The sequence below is a fragment of the Carassius gibelio genome, chromosome A8 (assembly GCF_023724105.1).
Source record: "Carassius gibelio isolate Cgi1373 ecotype wild population from Czech Republic chromosome A8, carGib1.2-hapl.c, whole genome shotgun sequence".
Classification (NCBI taxonomy): domain Eukaryota; kingdom Metazoa; phylum Chordata; class Actinopteri; order Cypriniformes; family Cyprinidae; genus Carassius; species Carassius gibelio.
The window spans coordinates 22,868,974-22,889,225 of record NC_068378.1 but is presented as its reverse complement, the minus strand read 5'-3'; the positions used below and the strand labels follow the sequence as shown (position 1 = coordinate 22,889,225).

Sequence of the window (20,252 nt, the reverse complement as noted above, 5' to 3'; positions counted from 1 at the left end):
GTTTATCTCCGAATGTTGATTCAGTTATTTAAAGGGAAGTTGCATTTCGTTATATATCGATACAGAATAGACAGCAGTAGCTTGAATTTAACAAATATATCCATCGCTGCTCTGAAAATGCCTCAGTTACTCTTCCGGCCTCTAGGTGGAGCTGTATTCCGTTTTCTACATTCCTGAACGCCTAAAAGAACATTCAGTTCTGGACGAAATGTTCACTGAGTGAATTAGAGCAAAACAAAGCTGTTTTTGTTCTGCTTTGCCAGTAAATCTCTGGTCGGCAAAACCAAAACATATGGAAAATATTTTCAAAGAATGCAGACAATACAGAAATACATGTTTAAAATGTTGAATGTGAATCATTTGAAAGTAGAATTTGATATATCAATACAGGATAATAAAAAAACATATAAATAATAAATATTACTATGCTGGAGCAACTTTACATACATATTTTTTTAAACAATCATGTTGAAATGTAACTATCAAATATACAACAGACTTTTGAGGAACGTTCATATGGACATCTCTAAATCACTGGATTATGTTTTCTCACAATGAAAACTACAAAGATTTGATCATAAAATTAAGCATTTAAATATGATTTATATTATTCAGAGATATAGAATGATCACTATATATATATATATATATATATATATATTAATAAAATTAGAATTTAATATATTTATGTAATTCTGAATTACACTTTTTTTGGGCATAAAATTGAGTTTCATATTTTTTTTATATTTTATAAGGTTCAATAAAGTGTTCCTATGTAAATATGTGTGTTTTATTGTGCTTTACTTGCACAGATACGCACAAAGGGTGATTTTGAGCATATCAATATGAAGAAATGGATTCGCTTCATCTTTTCTTCAAAAAAGACTTTAATCTGTTAATCAAAACTTCACCAGTGCAAATACATGAAATATGAAATGAGCATGTTAAATAAATACCAAATTCTGATCAAACAAACAGCCACACAAACATATAATCTTTCAAAAGGAACTATGCTCAACAATAGAAATTTAAAAAAGAAACATTGCAAATGGTTTGCAGTCTTTCCACTTTCCCAGAAAGCAGACCATTCTGTACTCGCCTAATGACACGTCACAATGAATTTTTTTTCGGTTTAATTTGAAAACGGTTTGATAAGTCCAGTATCCATGGCTCTGGACAGGCAGGCGCGAGCAGCATTAATAGCATCCTGCTTTTTGGGGTTGTCCTCTAGTTTTGCCACATATGTCAGGATCTCCAGCAATTCACATTCAATGAGCTTCTTGGCTAGTTGTTCATCAGCGTCCAGCATATTAAACACCATCACAAGACCTCTGTGTTGAATCTCAGGGTTGTCATGGATACACAATCTCTGTATGATCTCAAGCCACTGCCCAGTCTGTAGATGATAACAAATAATAGCAGAGTCAATCAACTTTGGTATGAGTATCTGATAACAACATTGTAGCATGTGTACCATGGTACTGCCACAATACTTAAGTAAGTGGTAGAGTAGAATGGGACAAATTAATCAAATGGACATGACAGCTGTTATCATTGATACATACCACTTTAGTAATCTTTACAGCCAGTTTCTTCTGTGCGGCGGTGAGCATAGCCAGTGCACCAGCGGCCGCCCTCTGAAGCTGCGCATCATCTTCACCGCAGAGCAGGACAAGAAGCTTGAGTTTATCATTGCCGTCTTCCAGGTATCTGTCTTGAACCTGTTGAAATAAATGAATTTGGTCAATATTTCCATCCAAACCTACAAAAAAATTCAATATTTGGTTAGGAGAATGTGTTCTCAATGGTAATTTCAAACCTCTTTGCAGCAAACCAGATTGCACATGCACTCTGTGGCAGCTTGTCTGATTTGATCATGTTCCTCAAACATGTAGTTCTCAATCTCTGGGAGCGCTTTTTCTTTAAGGATTTTCACTCTGTGGAAATAAAACAAAAAGAATTGCAGATAAAGATTTGCATTCCCAGAAGGAAGCTCAAGAGGCATCAAAAGAATAATTCAAAAGTTTTAATAAATAAATAAAAAATGGTTCTGTGTAAATGAAATGTTTCCATCTTTTCCATCTTTCTCTGTCAAGAGTTTGCAGTTCCTGCTTCTGAATTCTCTGAATTCTACCTTTGCTAAATTATCTACATTTAATATTTAACATTGGGGCTTTAGAACGAATGGCTAGCTAAAATGTTTTGTAGATCATCACCAGATGACATTCTATGACACTTACCGAAGTTTGTCATTCAAGGCAGCCAGATTTGTGAGACCCAGCAGAGCTTCAAAGTTTTCCATACCATCTCGTTCTGTGTTTAGCAAAGAAACCAGTGGTCGCACAACTTCATATATCTGTAAAGGGAAGAATAGATATATGGAAAATTAGGTATTTTTATTTTAGAACTACCAAAAATAATATTCAAATTACGTGATATCTCAAAAGGTTTATTTTCGAGCATTTGACGATCCTTTTAGCTTTCCTGACAATGTGTTTTGCATATTCTTTTGGCTTTCACAGTGATAAGCATGTAAAAGGTAATCTTACCCTCTCACCAGGGAAGGCAATTTCAGGGTTGGAGACGGCTGCGATCTTTGCCAGAGCATGGCTGGCCTTTACTTTTCCTTTGTCAGTTCCCTCCAGGGCTAATGGGATCAAAGCCTGCCAAACATAGTGAAAAGTTTTAATTTCCCCAAAGCAAGAGATTTACTGAAGCATCTACTGTGGTCTTTTACCTTGCCTCCACCTTGAGCTACAATTGTGCCACGATCTTTAACATCATCTGCCAAGGAAAGAAACACTCTGGGTAGACAAAAATAGATAGAGCATTAAGTTCAGCAGCATAATAGATGAGAAATCAATAGGCTATATTAGAGTTTTTGAGTCTTACCTTGCAAGCATCTCTTTGGTCTGATCAGTCAGGATAGAGTTGTCTGCTTTGACCATGACAGTGAGAGCTGATGTGACTCCAGCTTTCAGTAGCTTCTTCACTCGCCTTACAATGAAGTCCTTCTTATCCTAAAGCACAAGAGAAATGTTTTAAGATACATATATTAACTCGTCTGACGTAACTTTTCAAGCAGTGACAGCTGTGCAAGTTTGACATTATACACTTCCATCTAATTTCAAGCAACATTTTTAATTATTAGCCATGCATTCATGAGTATTTACTGAAAAAAGACATGGAATATTTGTAATATTAAAGACTAATTTGCTACATCACAGGATTCTGTGTATGTTACCTTCGGGTGCTGCTCTGGGACGTGTTGTTTGGAGAACTTGGCCAGCTGCACCATCTCAGGGATGATCTCTTTCTTGTCATAGCTGTTGGTGCAGTTGACCAGGGTGCAGGCGACTGCATATAGGATGGTCTTATCTTTTGACTAGAAGAGAAAAATGTTGCATTGCACGTTTGTAAATTCATATTTAACTTTCTATTAAGTCATACGGATTGAAAAAAATCTGTGCAATTGCCTAACTTGATCAAGTTATTTCAGTCTTTTTATCTGTCAACACACCTTGGCAAGTTCAAACATGGCCCTCAAGGCTGCTTCATCATCAACAAAGTCATCTTTTACATCAGCATCATTGGTAAGGTAAGCCAAACCTTCAACGGCCCATTTCCTGGTACGCACATCAAGTGTAGGGTTGCAGAGCCACCTTTAATAAACAAAATCTAGTTGAAACGCAGTGTAAACTCATAACATCTGCATGAAGCAATCACAAAGCAAACACTGAATAAGGCACTGTTGACAGTGTAAATGAGGATGGTCATATAATGTTCATGGGGTTTCTGACAGTAAACATTTTAGTTTTCGTGTATTGGCCTTTTGGGCCAAGAAAGAAGTGTTTTAGTTCTAAAAGTTACACACCACTACTGTCAAAAAGCTTCTTTTTTTTTTTTTTACCTGTTTTTGAAATAAGTCTCACCAAGGCTGCATTTGTTTGATACAGTAAAAACAGTAGTATTGTGAAATATTACTACAATTTAAAATAACTGTTTTCTATTTTAATACATATTGAAATGTAATTTATTCCTGTGATGCAAAGTTGACTTTTCTGCATCATTACTCCAGTCTCCAGTGTCACATGATCCTTCAGAAATCATTCTAATATGCTGATTTGCTGCACACAATAAAACATTTCTTATTATTATGAGTGACTGTGGTGCTTAATATGTTTTTGGAAAACTTGATACATTTTTTTTTAGAATTATTTGATGAATAGAAATCTCAAGAGCATAAAAAATTATAACAATTATATATATATATATATTCTTATAGTTATTATTGCAAAGATTGTTACTTTTTAAATCTATTTAATATATCCTTGATGAATAAAAGTCTTATTGACCCTTTGAACAATAGTGCATTTTTATATTATTTAAAAATATTACATTAAAAGATAATAGACAGTGTTATTTCTAATGCTTTGATTCCTTCACATAAAAGAAAGCTAGGATTCTCACTTTCTGCACTGTTTTGCCAGTTTCTCAGTGGAGCCCTCAGCAAATTGTCTCATGCTGTAATCATCTCCTCCAGCAGATCCCAGTTTACACAGACCCTGAGAAAAAAAAGGGATATATTATGTTCAATATGCAAATTACAACAACTGCTCGTGTTTAAGTAATGAACACTACAACACAGTTTGAATAGTGTGTAAAGTGTCTGCTCACCACAAGAGCTCTGATCTTGATCTTCTCATTTTTCGTTTTCTTGTACATTTCCTTCAGCAGAGATACTCCATTGCTGATAAAAAATGAAGCTTTGCTGGTTTTGGTGGATGCGTGAATGAGGGCCTCCACTGCTACCAACTGGTCCACTTCACGCTCAGAACCACAAAGGGCCACCATCATCTCCATAACACCCTGACGACCCGCAAGGACGTTACCCACGTCGAAAGGCCCCTGCAGAAGGCCTGATAGAGTATTGATGGCATGGATGTTTCTGTCCATGTCGTTGGGGTCAAATTTGCTCCTGTTGATGGAAACCAGCGACATAGTATACGCGTGTATGTTTATATAGGATTCAAATTTTGTGGTGAAAGTGGAACTTACTTTATGTATTCATCACAGATATCTCTGAAGTTATCTCTCTCAGGGTCACATCGCAAGTCATCGTAGATCTTGTTGAGAAGAACGCTAGCAATCAGCTGTGTGTTTTCCGTCAAGGGCAACTGATCCGGAAGGTCTGGAACCTGACCGCAGACCTTCAGAATCTTCTTCAGACCTGTTTTTCAGACATTTCCATAAAAACATTAAATGGAATCATGTCTTTTCTGTCCTTCTAGCAGCTCAAATCATGTGCATGTACTAAGAAATTTGTATGTGAAATCTGCATTCAAGCGTTTTTACAAGCAAATCATTATTCACCAAAAAGTTTCATACTAAAGGATATTCTAAATGTATAAAAATTTACCACACATACACAAACAATAAATAGTCTGGGAAGCCTTCTAATCATGGTAAGATGACATGTATGTTAGAAAATAAGGGTATGAAAGAACCTTTGTGCAGAAAGCCTATATATTTGGGCATGTTTTATGCAAATACCTATCCTCGGCATATGGTCGCTCATTTAGAATACTCCAAATTCATTAAAGCAACTGTATGTACGTTTTTACCAGGAAAAATCTGTTTCAAAATCATTCTGATGGTAAACTGACTTCTAATAAGTGAATGGCTTCTTTTATTTCTAACACTATCCCCCAAACGTCTATTCTGGGAACATTTGAGTTTGGTGAGTGGGTACGAATTTACATGAAATTCAGCATTTTAAGCAGCAACAAATGCATGTGCACAGCCAAAGCCTCTGGAAGGCAAGACTTTAACCTTTAGCCAAAAAGGCATAATGGCTAATGCTAACACTGTGGCTTTGGCGGTACGCGGGGAAGCAGATCAGAGGCCGTTGTATGATTGGCTGAGGAGCCTCAAGTAAGTACTACAGAGCGCCACACATCTCCCAATAAGTCAATCTCTGACATAGCTATCCACTCTAATTGTGACATAACCCTGATATATTTACAACAGTGAATTACACAAAAAATCAATTTCTTCATACTGTAATGATTTACCATGGTCAATGGTGAAAAGGGATTTGCTGTTGTCTGTGTTTTTCTTGTCTTTCCTTGGCACATTCTTGGTCAGGAGGTTCAGGGCCTGGTCTCGGCCGTGTCCAGACACCTTCTTGCTTGTGATCATCTCCAACAGGGCAAGCAGAATATCCTTCAAGTCCTTACTGGAGTCTGCCAGTCAACAGACAAGAGCAAGATCTCAATTGCAAATCGGGTCAAATTATTATAATCTTCAGTAATGTTACTGTGAATGTACATTTGCTCAGTTGTCTTCTCTTACCGAGTACAAGGGCCTCTTCTTTTCCATAATTTCTCTTGTCTCCTCCAGACAGGGAGTCATAGACACACTGCATCAGGTTTGTAGTGGCCAGGACGATCTCCTCGTTGTCTACACCCATGATGCTGCACAGTTTGTTTATTCCTACTGTGTGGATGATGGCAGTTGCCTTTAAAACCCAAAGATATTATTAAAACAAACGTTTTTAAACAAATGTTCGCAAATACAGAGAAAAATACAGAAGTGTACTAAGAAGACGTAAAATGTTCTTTAAGACCCTAGGGAATTAAAATGGGTGTTTTGTGGCCATTATTCCTTATTAGCTTATCACTTTTATTGCATTAGTTATTGCATAAACTTGCATACATTTTAGTCAGTTTTCCTGTTTTTTGTTATATACATAATACAAAATCTTAATATTAGATTTTTTATTATATTATATTATATTATATTATATTATATTATATTATATTATATTATATTATAAATGTTAATTCTTAATAATGAACAATTTCAGATATGTCGATTTAAGGATTTTTGTCTTCATTTTGAGAGATTAGTTTTGTTTTGTGGGCTTAATTGTATTCCTTATTATTTATCCATAATATTTATTCTATGCTTAATTGCATAAACTAGCAAAAATGTTTTAATCAATATTTTTGTCTTGTTTTTCAGAAAAAAAGTAAAATAATAAATATAATACAGCATCTTAATATTTTAATATGTGTATGATTTATATTATATTATATTATATTATATTATATTATATTATATTATATTATATTATATTATATTATATTATATTATATTATTTTTTCTCCAAATAATGAATGCAGATAGTGTATTGATTTAGGTATAATTTTCTTATCCACAAAAATAAGCAAATAATAATAATAATAAAAAAAAATGTCACATGAATGTTTGATTTATGCTTAAAAATAGAGGAAATCTAATTTTAATATAAAATAAAACCAAACATAATACTGATTAATTTAAAATAAATTCTTTAAAAAAATGCTCATATTAATATATACATGAATATTTATTTACAATCATATTTATTGGAGCCATTTTTGAGGATTTTTTATTATTTAAAGAGAAAAAAGATTAGAAAATGGTTATTTTGCTGTTCCTTACCCTTGCTCTGTGGCCTGTGCACATTCCTGACAGGGTTCGTATGGCAGCCAGAATCATCTCAGGTTTTCCTGTGTCAATGAGTTGCACGAGTAAAGGCACACCGTTGTTCTGGAATATTCTCTCTGCCCCTGCGTCCTCTCTGGCCAGGACAATCAGGTTGTTGGCAGCCTAGTGGACCCAACAAACAAGTTCAGGTTTACTGAGAAACATATGACTGTGCTTAACATTAAGGGAACAGGGTATAAAATTGGTCAAACCTTTTCTTGCTTTTCCTTATCTGATTCATCTGAAAATAGGATGTCAAACATGTTCTGTACTCTGGAGTCTGTTGAGAAGGTTGTTTTCAGCTGTAGAGAGAATAAAAATGCTCTTTATAGACTCGGAATTGCATTATGTGATCTCAAAAGCATCTTGACAGAAATGATCATCACCTTCTGTTGGATCTCAGCTCCGAGTCTTCTGAGGGTCTCGATGAACGTCTTGTTTTTAGGCTCTAAGGTTGCACATCTCTGGACGTCCTTGAAGGCCATGTCCAGTTTGCCGAGCTTCTCGAGCGCTTGACATCTTCTGTAAAGAGCCTTGATGTCTGCAGCATCCACATCGATAGCTACAATTGGTCAGAAGAAAAATATATATTTTTTAAATGGATCAATAGTAACAAAGTAACTAAGTTATAGTTGATGGTATAGTGATATATATAAAGAATGATTGATTTGTGAATCATTTTACCTTTAGTGGCATCTGATACTGCATTGTTATAATTTTCCTGGAAAACAAGACATTGAATTAAATTCATGCAGAAATATGATGTGTTTTATATAGGCTTGTAATGTGTAACTGATTCTTACCTTTTTCAGGAAACAGGCTGATCTGTTCCTATAGATGACTGCCAGAACCTTCTTGTCTTTACAGGACTTCACGGCTTTAGTGTAGCTCTCAATGGCTTTGTCGATTTCTCCGGCTTGGAAGAGCTTGTTGCCCTCTTCCTTTAACTGGACTGGATCTGCGATTTCTCCCATCTAACAGAGAATGTAACCATATAAAAGGTAACATATTGTTCACATGCAACTCTTTTCTGTTTACAGTCAATTTCATTCAAATAGAAACATGTTTTGATTGAGCTTTCAGATAATATACTTGCACACAACATTAAATCAGCAGCGTTAGTCTCTAAAGATATGTAATTATTCATATTATTAGAATTATTATACAAATATTTTGTAAACATTACGCAACAGATACCACTTAAATTACATGATTTTTAGTATCAGAAAGTAGCAGAATTAATTTCCTTAAAATTGATGTAATTGTTAATATTATTACAATTATAATTGTATTATTTAAATATGTGTGTGTGAAAAATAAACACTTAAAAGCATATTTGGGATGTTTTCCTTCCATTAGTCTGAAACAACATGTTATGAAAAATCTCAACATTGACCAAAAAACGAAAAAAACCTTGACTGTAGTGTCTTGCATTAATCACAAACTTTCAATCCTAACACATCGTTCATTCTTGAAACATTCCAATGTAGCACACGAAAACATTACTTTCAAACTTACTGTTTGTGTGCCGATCCTTCAGTGTTCTCAAGCAAATGACCAAGCACATGTTATCTCTGACTTTAACTGTCTGACCCTCATGCCTTATTTGGGCAACAAATAGAGGGCTGACCTCCACAATACTGCACACAGTCAATGGCAACTTCTGTTATCTATAAATTATTTATATTCCCCTTTCTGACCACTATAAGTCTATAGATTATGCATACAAAAACAAGCATTATTACATGACAGTTACATACCGTCACTGAAGTTGATTCTGTTTCGTCGTAAGAAGAAAGTCTGTCCTGTGTGTAGTTTCTTGTCGTTTGGGTTTATCAGTAGTAACAGCCCCCCAAGAGTCACTTATATATATATATCTTGCACATTGGGAGGGGGGACATACCAAGATAATGGATGGATCCATTTTATTATGAGGGGTGGTGAGGTCTTCATCCACCCAACCTTTTCATACAAATGCATATTGCATCTTATCAGTGACAACCTGTGATTTTTATCTTTCAGGATGTATCGTTATTCCACGTCATGCTGATTGTTTATTCCTGTGATGGTAGATTAATTTTAGTTTTCAGATAAATGGACACCCCTTGTATCAGTGAAATGGCCTCTCTCTGATATGGTCTATTTAGGGAGAGGGAATGACAGCTGAGAAATCAGCAGCAAATGTCCTGAGCCAACCGATGGGAGGGGGAGGAGGTGTGTGTCCCAACAGCTGGGGCGGTGGAGCTCTGACTGGTACTTTCTAGAATGGAAGAACTCTCGAAGATACTAGCAAAGGTGTTACAATCAGTGGTGGACGAAGTACACAAATCAAGTACTTGAGTAAAAGTACAGATACGAATAATAAAATATTACTCCAGTAAGAGTAAAAGTACTCCTTTTTAAATTTTACTCAAGTGAAAGTACAAAAGTACTCAATTTTGTATGTACTTAAGTAAAAAAGTACTGAAAGATAGATGTTTGCAATTTTATATAGGCTAATTTTATTTTATATTAGCACATTTTTTTTTTTTATAATCCTACTGCTCAAAATACCTGGGATTTTTTCCAAAATAACCACTATATGGAGTCAAGATATATTTTTGTTGTTGATATGGACTACGCTTACGAGAGTAATGTTCACTGTGAAGCTTACACTGTGATGTACCTGAGAGAAAACAGAGATGATAATCTGATCTTCACCCGTAAGAAAAAAGTATTTTAAAGTTTGTGGTTTTACAGAACACCACAGTTATATATGACAAGATAATAAGGCCTGAAGTTAGGAAGAACATCTTAAGGAAAATATAATTATATTTTCTTAATGATTTTTTTCCTTCTGAAACCTTGTCTGTGGTGTAAAAACACCCCTGGCCAAACGGGGTGCATCTCTTCCCCTCTTTGATAATTACTGTAGTTACCATGTTCTGAACATCACATCCTTTCTTTTCTCCCCAGATGTAATCTATCTATCTATCTATCTATCTATCTATATATATATATAGGTGGCTGAATCAACCGAGTCGCCAACAGGCTCCGAAGTGCCGATCTGAACTAACCGAGTCGCGAACATGCTCCGAAGTGCCGATCTGAATCAACCGAGTCGCGAACAGGCTCCGAAGTCCCGATCTGAATCAACCGAGTCGCGAACAGGCTCCGAAGTGCCGATCTGAATCAACCGAGTCGCGAACATGCTCCGAAGTCCCGATCTGAATCAACCGAGTCGCGAACAGGCTCCGAAGTGCCGATCTGAATCAACCGAGTCGCGAACATGCTCCGAAGTCCCGATCTGAATCAACCGAGTCGCGAACAGGCTCCGAAGTGCCGATCTGAATCAACCGAGTCGCGAACATGCTCCGAAGTGCCGATCTGAATCAACGGAGTCGCGAACATGCTCGGAAGTCCAGAAGTCCCGATCTGAATCAACCGAGTCGCAAACAGGCTCTCAAGTCCCGATCTGAATCAACCGAGTCGCGAACAGGCTCCGAAGTGCCGATCTGAATCAACGGAGTCGCGAACAGGCTCCGAATTGCCGATCTGAAAACTTCGACCAAAGAATGTAAAAAATAATTATATTTCTCTAATAACTCTAACTCTATAACTCTATGAAGGACTCAGATCACGTATCTAAAAATAAATCGCTATAGTAAAAGAGAGAGGAGTGAAGTTTCCTACCGCTCTGCTGTGTTTGGTCCTCAAGCGCGTCTGACGCTCCGCGGCGCGTCTCTGCCCCTCACACGCGCGTTTACAGCGCTAAATTAATCATCTTTGCTAATTATTATTACTATTATTATTATTATTTACTTCATTGTCAGCTTCAGGTACTTCATTTATTATTGTTCAATGAACTGTTTGAAACAAAAAAAGGTTGTATTTCAGTAATAATAATCAAAATAAAATATATAAAATAAATAATAAAAAATATGATTTTCAGTTACAATAATTAATCCTAAATTCCGACATTAATAACTTACTTTTAGCAACATCAGACGCACGCGCTCACAAGATCTCACGGTTCTTACTTCTGTAGACTCACACTAAACGGTTCATTTGAATCAGTGAGTGGTCGACTCCAGAACAGCTGCAATCGGATCATTCTAATTCGTAAACGAATCGTTTGGTGCGATTCGCGATCCGATTTAAAGGTTTATTTTGAAAAGACTCAGTTCGTTCATTATGAATCAGACACCGCTTCTGCGTGTCGGAGCACGTGATATATTATAGGGAATAACGATATGTTTTATGAAATGTAGTGAAGTTAAAAGTACGATCTTATGCTTTGGAATGTAGTGAAGTAAAAGTAAAAGTTACGTACAGATACTTGAAGAATGTACTTAAGTACAGTAACGAAGCTACTCCGTTACTGTCCACCACTGGTTACAATGAAACAAACATCTTGCAAACATCCGGGATTTATTACTACTGATTACTGCTTACTACTACTGCTTATTATTTTAAAAAAAGAATTGTATCGATATCATATGAAATATTTTGTGGTTTTAAAATAAATTTTTTATTAGCCTGATCTATTCAATTATTAATATAAAATCACTATACATGCCCTGTTGCCATCCCTATTATTGTAAACATATTTTTTCATGTTGTAATTGAAGATTATTAACAAATAAATACTATTTCATATTTATACATATTTAATCTTTTGCTTGCCATTTCTTTGTAATTATTTGTGAAAATTACTAGCAATTTCTGAGTGAAAACTGTTTCACAACTACATTTTATGTATACTGTACATAAAAGGGAATGAATGATGAGATGTTTTCACTGGCAATATAGATAATTATATCTAAGCAAGCTGGTAGTATAACATTAATATACTGTTTGAGGTCAGGAAATAATAAAGTAAAAAAAAAAATTAAATAATATTTTTCCTTTGGAAAAACACATTGAATGGGTCAAAAGTTGCATTGAAGACATTTATAATATTTACAAAAGATTTATATTTTTCTAATGTTTCTTGAGTATCAAATCAATGTATAAGAATGATTTCTGAAGGATCATGTGTATCTGAAGACTGCATTGATGATGCTGAAATTTCAGCTGTGCCACCACCGTAATTAATTACATTTAAAAATATATTAAAATAGAAACTGTCACTGTTATTTTAACTTGTAATATTTTACAATATTACTGCTTTAATTGAGTTTTTGATCAATTTATTGCAGCCTTTGTGAGTGCAAGAGATTTCTTTTTTTTTAAAAACACACACCAAACATTTGAATGTCAGTACATACTGTACCTAACTTAATGTAATCATACTCTATGTACATAATGGGAGCAAATATATACAAATTTGCAGAAATAAAATTGACATTTATTTACAAAAAATGCATGTCGCAATAATGTCAAAATGGCCAAATACTATGGGATTAAATCTCTGCCACAATTGTGCTGGATCATATTTTAAGTGAGCAAAAGTGTGTTTTGCACGCATGCGAACTGAGTTTTGTGGAGAACATTTTTGTCTCACAAAGAAGAAAGTATTTAGAGTACATGAAAATCAATTTTGCATATATATACATATATATTTATATATATATACCAGATAAGTTGAGAGTGACTCTTGAAGAACCATCACCACATCCTCTTGTACCACTTGTTTGAAGAATTTATCTTCCTGAATCTGGCAGTAAGTATGACAGTTAATTTTTAGTCCATCTCGAGATTTGCTGCTTAATAATTATACACGGTTATAAGTGATATTAATATTAATAGTAGTTATTAAGATTGATGTTGTTTGGAATTGGTAAAATGTACTTGGGAAAAAATATAACCAGAATATCAACTTGCAAAATAATTATGCATGCCCCGTATTTGACCTCTTTCGCTGTCATCAGTAATGCAGGGAATGCTGTGATTGGTTTTCAGGGCAGTCCATTTAGAATTTAGCAGCCTCTTCTCTGATTGGCTGTAATTATGGTACAGAGAGCACTGAAGGCCAGCATCAAGGGAGCAAGCTGGTGAAACGCTGCATGCACAAAAGAAAAGGTCTGCACACAACCCAAAACTTGATTTTGAGTTTGGTGCGCTCCAAATACTTCGTTCTTTTTGACACAAACATTTTCTCCTCAAAACTGCGCGCTTTCAAAATGCACTGGTGTGTGTTCAAAATATATTTTGTGTGCAGAATTGTGGCAGAGATCTAAACCCATAAAATACTGGCTGACATAAAATTGACACCAACACAAAGTTAATTTAAAATAATGATTTAATAAATTATGGCCTCAAAACAAACAAAGGTGCAATAATAATATTCAAAAGACATTTCTGATATGGCATTTAAAAATCAGAAGTGCACTAGCATCTAACATCAAGCAATCATTTGGACGCTTCTAGGAAAAGGATCTCCTGAGAGAATGTAAAAGCGTGTATGAAACTCACCCGTCCCCACATAAAAGACTGACTTCTCATCTGCATTTGAGCACATAAAAACATTCTGGCATCTGGTTATATGTAAATAATGGACACTACTGATGGGAATCCCACTCTTGATTATCAGGAGTTGATGTACCAGCATAAATCTGCGCTTGATGAAGTTACAAAGACACTCCTACATTTACAGTACATGACACATTTGTGATCATAAGAGATGTCTGAGAAATAAAGTCACACATCTGTTTTTCCTACAAACTGTGTTTGTTTGGAAATAAAGCATCATCGGGATTATTACTCCAGTGCGGAGAACTACGATAACACACACTTGTATAATGTATGAAGATTGCACATTTAAAAATATCTGAACATCTCTGTTTCCTAGAGTTTGAATCGCCAACACTGCATTCTAGGTCACTAAAGACTAGATCCTTTAGGAGGTAACAAGGATAGCTGTTAAAAAACATCTTTGCATATCAAAGGAGCATAATTATTGCATGTTTCCAAAACGATGAATGACGTGACGTGGCATCTCTCTTCAGGCTGATGCCACAGCTGCATGTATTGTAAGGGCTACAAAAGCATTTGGTTATGGATGTCCATGAATCTGAAATCTTGTAGCCATAATCCCTCCGACCAGTCCAAGGAAATATTTAGCACTGTGATCTCATGTACAGATACAGATCCAGTTTGCTCATGTTGTATGGGCGAATGTTTTCTATGTGTGGCAGCAGGTGGCGCTCTCTGCACATGAGGATTCAAAGGCAGGCGATTGGGAGGGTAGAGATGAAACATCATCTCATTTTGCTCCTTACTGGAAAATAGATCAACAACATGTTTTATAAACATCTATCTTCAATCAGATATCAGATTAAATTCTAAAGCTTATCATTTATTTCATATTCTATTACAAAAAAAAAATTATCATTAAAAAAATGCTTGAAAGATTATTTAAGATTACCAGCATGGTCAAACTTTTATAGCAGTTACATGTTAATAGTGTCAGAATAACGTTCACAATATATTACAAATTTTTATAATCTGATATTTCTAAATATTTATGAATATTTTAATTATTATGTTATTATTTGTAAATATTTATAATATCAGATTCAATTCAGAAAGTTATTATTGATACTACAAATGCTATTTATACTTATTTATTATTTTAAAAAATATAATAAATTGTAATACTGACTAGCCTTTCATTGCCTATACAGTAACTTTAATCTGATATTTATAAATATTTGTTAATATTATTATTATTATACATAAAAATAAACTGGAATATAATATAAATATTAACTTGGAATGTAATCTGATATTTAAACATTATAAGGATATAATGTTTATATATACAATATAAGGATACAAACTCACAAAGTAGACCCCCAGAACTGAGTCATCATCTCTGTCTGCGTCCATGGTGCTTCGCGCCGATGTCAGACAGATGGCACTGTTCTCCAATGTAAAAGTTGAGCAGGCACATCTGAACATCAGAAGAACAGCACAAACAAACTCAAGTTACAAATTAAGAGTCCTCAAAACATGACAGTTGAGCATGAATTGAGCAAAGCCTGTGGCCTCATAAATGCCGCAGCTGATCTAAGGGAATTCGGACGGCCGTGTTTGAGACCACAACAGAAAGCACTTCCGTGGTGATATTTCTTATTACCGTGACTCAATTTCAGATAAGCGCTGGCCATATATATCCACTTTGGAATGTGCTTATTTATTTATTTCCTGCAATAATCAATAATCTTGAGTTATTGCTGCCCCGGCAACCAGACCTTCGCCCACCTCATGAACATAAAACACATTTCAGACGCTAAGGGTGTTCATTCATCAAAAACGTTTGAAAGATATTAATACTTGAATTCAACAAGAAGGGATTCAAGCAAATTGTTAATCAGTTGTGAATATTAAGCAGCATAACTGTTATATAATAATGATAATAATAAATGTTTCTTGAGCAGCAAATCGGCATATTAGAATGATTTCTGAAGGATCATGTGACATTAAAGACAGGTGATGCTGAAAATTCAGCATTGCATCACAGGAATAAATTACATTTTACAATATATATGAACAGAAAACAGATATTTTAAATTGTAATAACATTTCAATTTTTTACACAGTTTTCTGTATTTTTAACCGAATAAATGCAGCCTTGGTGAGCATAAAAACTTAGTGAGCCCAAACGTACCATCTGAAACATTGTAAATCCCTAACATTAAGTCTAAGCAATAACAATAGTTGTGTTTGCCTTAGCAACCACCTCTAATTAACCTATTATGTTTATTAAGTCAACAGGATAGCATCTGACAAAGCTCTTTTAACTCAGTAACCATTGTTCAAGCTGAGGAACCCAGGATGCCCCCTTTTGTGGTATTGTGTGTCATAAAACAATAGCTCTATTATATTCGTCAGGTGAAATATTTATGAGGTCTTTTCACAGGAATTCCTCTTAAAACGGCTGCGTGTCAAAAGTGAGGAGATCAATGAAAACCAAACACACAGAATCCAGTAACAGAACAAGTGTAACAACTGCTCACGCTGTAGCTGGATATAAGAAATTGATCTCAAAGTGTGACATTGTGACTTTGTTTGATTATATTAAAGGTGACCTGGTGAGTTACAGGAATAGTTCACTCAAAAACAAAATATTTGCCGTAATTTATCCAATCCTCTTGTTGCATAACTCTTTCTTCATTGTAACAGAATAACTTTTTGAAGTATTTGTTGCTCTTTTCTATGCAATTACAATAAATAGATTTTTTTTTGGTTTCAAAAAGGACTCAAATACCCTATTAAAGTAGTCTATACAACTTGAAACTCAAATCAAATGACAAAAATCATGATATCTAGCTCTTCTTGGTTGTTTATTTATATAGCAAAGTTGGATTTGTGAAGGAATGAGTCTTTTTAATGTAACAGTTGAGTCAGTTCGCTCTGAATGATTCATTAATGAAGTGAACTGATCTGGTTTGTCATTATTTACTTAACTGTCATGTTATTCCTAACCCTTTTCTACTTTCTTCAGTGGAACACAAAAGGATGTTGAAGTATTTGTTGCTCTTTTCCATGCAATTACAATAAATTGAGTTTTTAAGGCTTAAAAAAGGACTCTAAACGCACCATAAAAGTAGTCTATAAAAGTTGAAACTGAAATCAAATCACAAAAATTATGATATCTAGCTCTCCTTGGTGTGAATCTCCATGAGATAAGTTTGATTTGTGAAGGAAAGATTCTTTTGAACTGAATCTTTTGAATGTATCAATTGATTCAGCTGCTCTGAAAAATTCATTAATGAACTGAACTGATCTGGTTTGTCATTATAACTTGATGTCCTCATTTCATTTACCTCATGTCATTCCTAACCCAAATCACATTCTTTCTTCAGCTGAACACAAAAGGATTTTGAATTCTTTGTTGGTCTTTTCTATGCAATTACAATGAATGAAGATGTTAGGCTCCAAAAGGATTCAAAAGCACTATAAAAGTAGACTATACAACTTGAAAGTGAAATGAAATGACTAAAATCATGATATCTAGCTCTCCTTGGTGTGTAAATGAGAGAAGTAGCAAAATTGGATTAGTGTAGGAATCTTTTGAATCAGATCTTGAAAATGAAGCAGAGTGATTCAGTTCACAGAACTTCATTTGCTGATGAATTGAACTAATCTGGTTCTTGAGTTCAACTTTGTGTTTACATGCATAACTTGTGTTTCACTTGAATTGAATTCATTCTGACTGATGAATCTGAATTTAATGTTTAGTCATTAAGTATAGTCACTATGTGGCTAAAAAAATTCACCATTTGTGTTTCATGGAAAAAAAAGTCAAATGTGTTTGGGTAACAGGTGTGTGTCAGGTTTATGGGTCTGAAGGTCTGTGAGATGTGTGTGAAAGGTATCACCTTTCATTTGATTTGGCCTCCCGGTACCGATCTGTGACGTAAATAGAGGGCGGGGAGAGGGTGTGGCTCAAGGAAGAGGCTTCATACGGGTAAGGAGTCTGAGGGACCAGGTCAGGACGGTTATAGGACCAGAACACTGTAGTATGAGATGACAATAACAACCACATGAGCTGACTGGGAGGAAACATGTATTGGATGAATAAATGTACAGTGCATGAAAAAGTAACTAAAGTACTGTTCAAAAGTTTAGAGTCGGCAAGATATTAACATGTTTGAAAGAAGTTTCTTATGTTCCTGTGGTGTCAACATTGAATTTTCAGCTTTATTACTCCGATCTTCAGTGTTACACGGTCCTTCAGAAATCATTCTAATATGCTGCTTTGGTGCTGAAGAACATTTATTATTATTGTCAATGGTGAAAACAGCGTTTAATATTTTTGTGAAAACTGATAAATTTTTAAGGATTCTTTGATGAGTAACATTCAATAGAACAGAATTGATTTAAAACAGAAAGTTTGTAACATTCTAAATTGTCTCTACTCTAACTTTTGATCAATTTAATATATCCCCGCCAAATAAAAGTATGAAAAAAATCTTCTGACCCCAAACTTTTGAACAGGAAGATAGCACATTTTTTATTATAATTCACACCCAGCAGCTGCTCCGAGCCAATGACTAATACAGCAGTGCAAAAAGTCAATGCGAAGACATTGGGTAACTTCTGCTGCTCAGCACTAAGGTTTGTGTTCAAGTAATAAATATGAACTGAATGAGGAAGACATGACTGTCTGGAAAAAATGTCTCAGATGGCAGCTCAGTTTTCAGGGTTTTTCCAAAAGATATTGCATGAAATAAAAAAGCAGACACTTCTTGTTTGTGTATGCAAATGGTGAAAGAACTGATGAACATTTGTCTTTAGTGATGGAATAGGATGCAAATCTAGGGCTTTATACACTGCATTTAACCCAGGGTATCAGTTTAACCCCAGACTAATGCCATGTTTAACCCTGGCCAATGTTGTTGACCTCATAAATAAACAAATATGAACATTAAAATGAAAGTGCCGTCATCATTTACTTACCATCCACTTGTTCCAAAACACAAAAGATGATATTTTAAAGAATGTTGGTAACCAAACAGCCATAGACTTCCATAGTATTTATTTTCCATACTATGGAAGTCAACGGCTACTGTCAACTTCTTCAAAATATCTTCTTTTGTGTTCAACAGAAGATAGAAATTAATACAGCTTTGGAACAAGTGAAGAGTGAGTAAATCATGACAGAATTTTTTTTGTGTTTAGGTGAACTATCCCTTTAACCCCGACCTTGCAGATGTACAATCTGAAAACTTTATATTTAAACTAATCCAGAGTAAAATATGAAACATGATAACCCATGATTATGTCAATCCAGAGTTGAAAATGTCTCTCAGATAATATTTTCACATGTGAAAAGTCCTCTAGCCCTAAAATTTGCAGTTTTCATAGTCAGTGCTGCCCACCTTGTCCATCCAGACTGGCAAGACTATGGGCTCCTCCGAGTCTGTCCGTCCTCTCCTCGGCCTTCTCCTCCTTCTGTGAGGACAGCACTTCTTGAGAAGAGCACTTCAGCGCTGAAATGGAGTTCTGTGCCCTCTTGCTCGGGGAGAAACGATTTGCTGGATGTGAGACAAAGAGATTAACTGTGGACATTGTCCTAATTGAACTGAAAATATGATGATGTAACTCTCCCCTAACTGTTACCTGGCAGCAGACAATTAGACCGTGAAATTGGGGGAAGTCGTGGCCTAATGGTTAGAGGGTTGGACTCCCAATCGAAGGGTTGTGAGTTCTAGTCTCGGGCTGGACGGAATTGTGGGTGGGGGGAGTGCATGTACAGTTCTCTCTCCACCTTCAATACCATGACTTAGGTGCCCTTGAGCAAGGCATCGAACCCCCAACTGCTCCCCGGGCGCCGCAGCATAAATGGCTGCCCACTGCTCCGGGTGTGTACTCACAGTGTGTGTGTGTGTGTTCACTGCTCTGTGTGTGTGCATTTCGGATGGGTTAAATGCAGAGCACAAATTCTGAGTATGGGTCACCATACTTGGCTGAATGTCACTTCACTTTCACTTTCACTTTCAAATGAAATTTTAGTCTGCTGTCTAACTTTATTAGAAAGGATACAAATAAATCTACATCCTGCTGTTTTAATTTGACGTATTAAAAATCAGATTAATGGGGTGTATTACAGTTTCTGATTCTTGAAAAGCTGTAGAAAGAGAGGAAGGAGAAGTTCTGCTGTTGTGTGTGCACTGATGTAATGTTGTTTCAAAATGTTCTTAGTAATGAAATTCAAGTTGAAAAAGAATTACATTCAAGCTGGAAGATTGACTCAACTTCTGTTCTTATGTATTGCCGCTGACAGGAAG

General features: G+C 35.3%; 2 protein-coding genes across 4 annotated transcripts in view; both read right to left on the bottom strand.

Moving 5' to 3' along the window:
- Positions 1-869: 869 nt before the first annotated feature.
- On the bottom strand, positions 870-9,404 carry LOC128018917 (protein unc-45 homolog B). The gene is made up of 20 exons (XM_052604791.1): positions 9,294-9,404; positions 8,337-8,507; positions 8,218-8,254; positions 7,920-8,095; positions 7,746-7,835; positions 7,489-7,656; positions 6,355-6,520; positions 6,075-6,245; positions 5,059-5,230; positions 4,678-4,978; positions 4,471-4,565; positions 3,521-3,662; positions 3,245-3,385; positions 2,893-3,020; positions 2,738-2,804; positions 2,550-2,663; positions 2,241-2,356; positions 1,820-1,937; positions 1,566-1,721; positions 870-1,396 (listed from the first exon to the last, which is right to left on the bottom strand). The coding sequence occupies exons 2-20, from the start codon at positions 8,505-8,507 to the stop codon at positions 1,133-1,135; spliced, it is 2,793 nt and encodes a 930-aa protein (XP_052460751.1). The 5' UTR covers positions 9,294-9,404; the 3' UTR covers positions 870-1,132.
- Positions 9,405-13,738: 4,334 nt separating this feature from the next.
- LOC128018916 (phosphatidylinositol 4-phosphate 5-kinase type-1 beta) overlaps positions 13,739-20,252 on the bottom strand; it is a 35,771-nt gene continuing 29,257 nt past the window's right edge. For 2 of the 3 annotated variants that reach the window (XM_052604789.1, XM_052604790.1), the window contains exons 12-15: positions 19,344-19,499; positions 17,841-17,976; positions 15,301-15,409; positions 13,739-14,734 (exon numbers count right to left, since the gene is read on the bottom strand). In XM_052604789.1, the coding sequence (XP_052460749.1) occupies positions 14,732-14,734; positions 15,301-15,409; positions 17,841-17,976; positions 19,344-19,499 (404 nt within the window). In that variant the 3' untranslated portion in view covers positions 13,739-14,731. The remainder of the gene's footprint in view (positions 14,735-15,300; positions 15,410-17,840; positions 17,977-19,343; positions 19,500-20,252) is intronic. The other variant, XR_008185018.1, reaches the window with a different exon arrangement.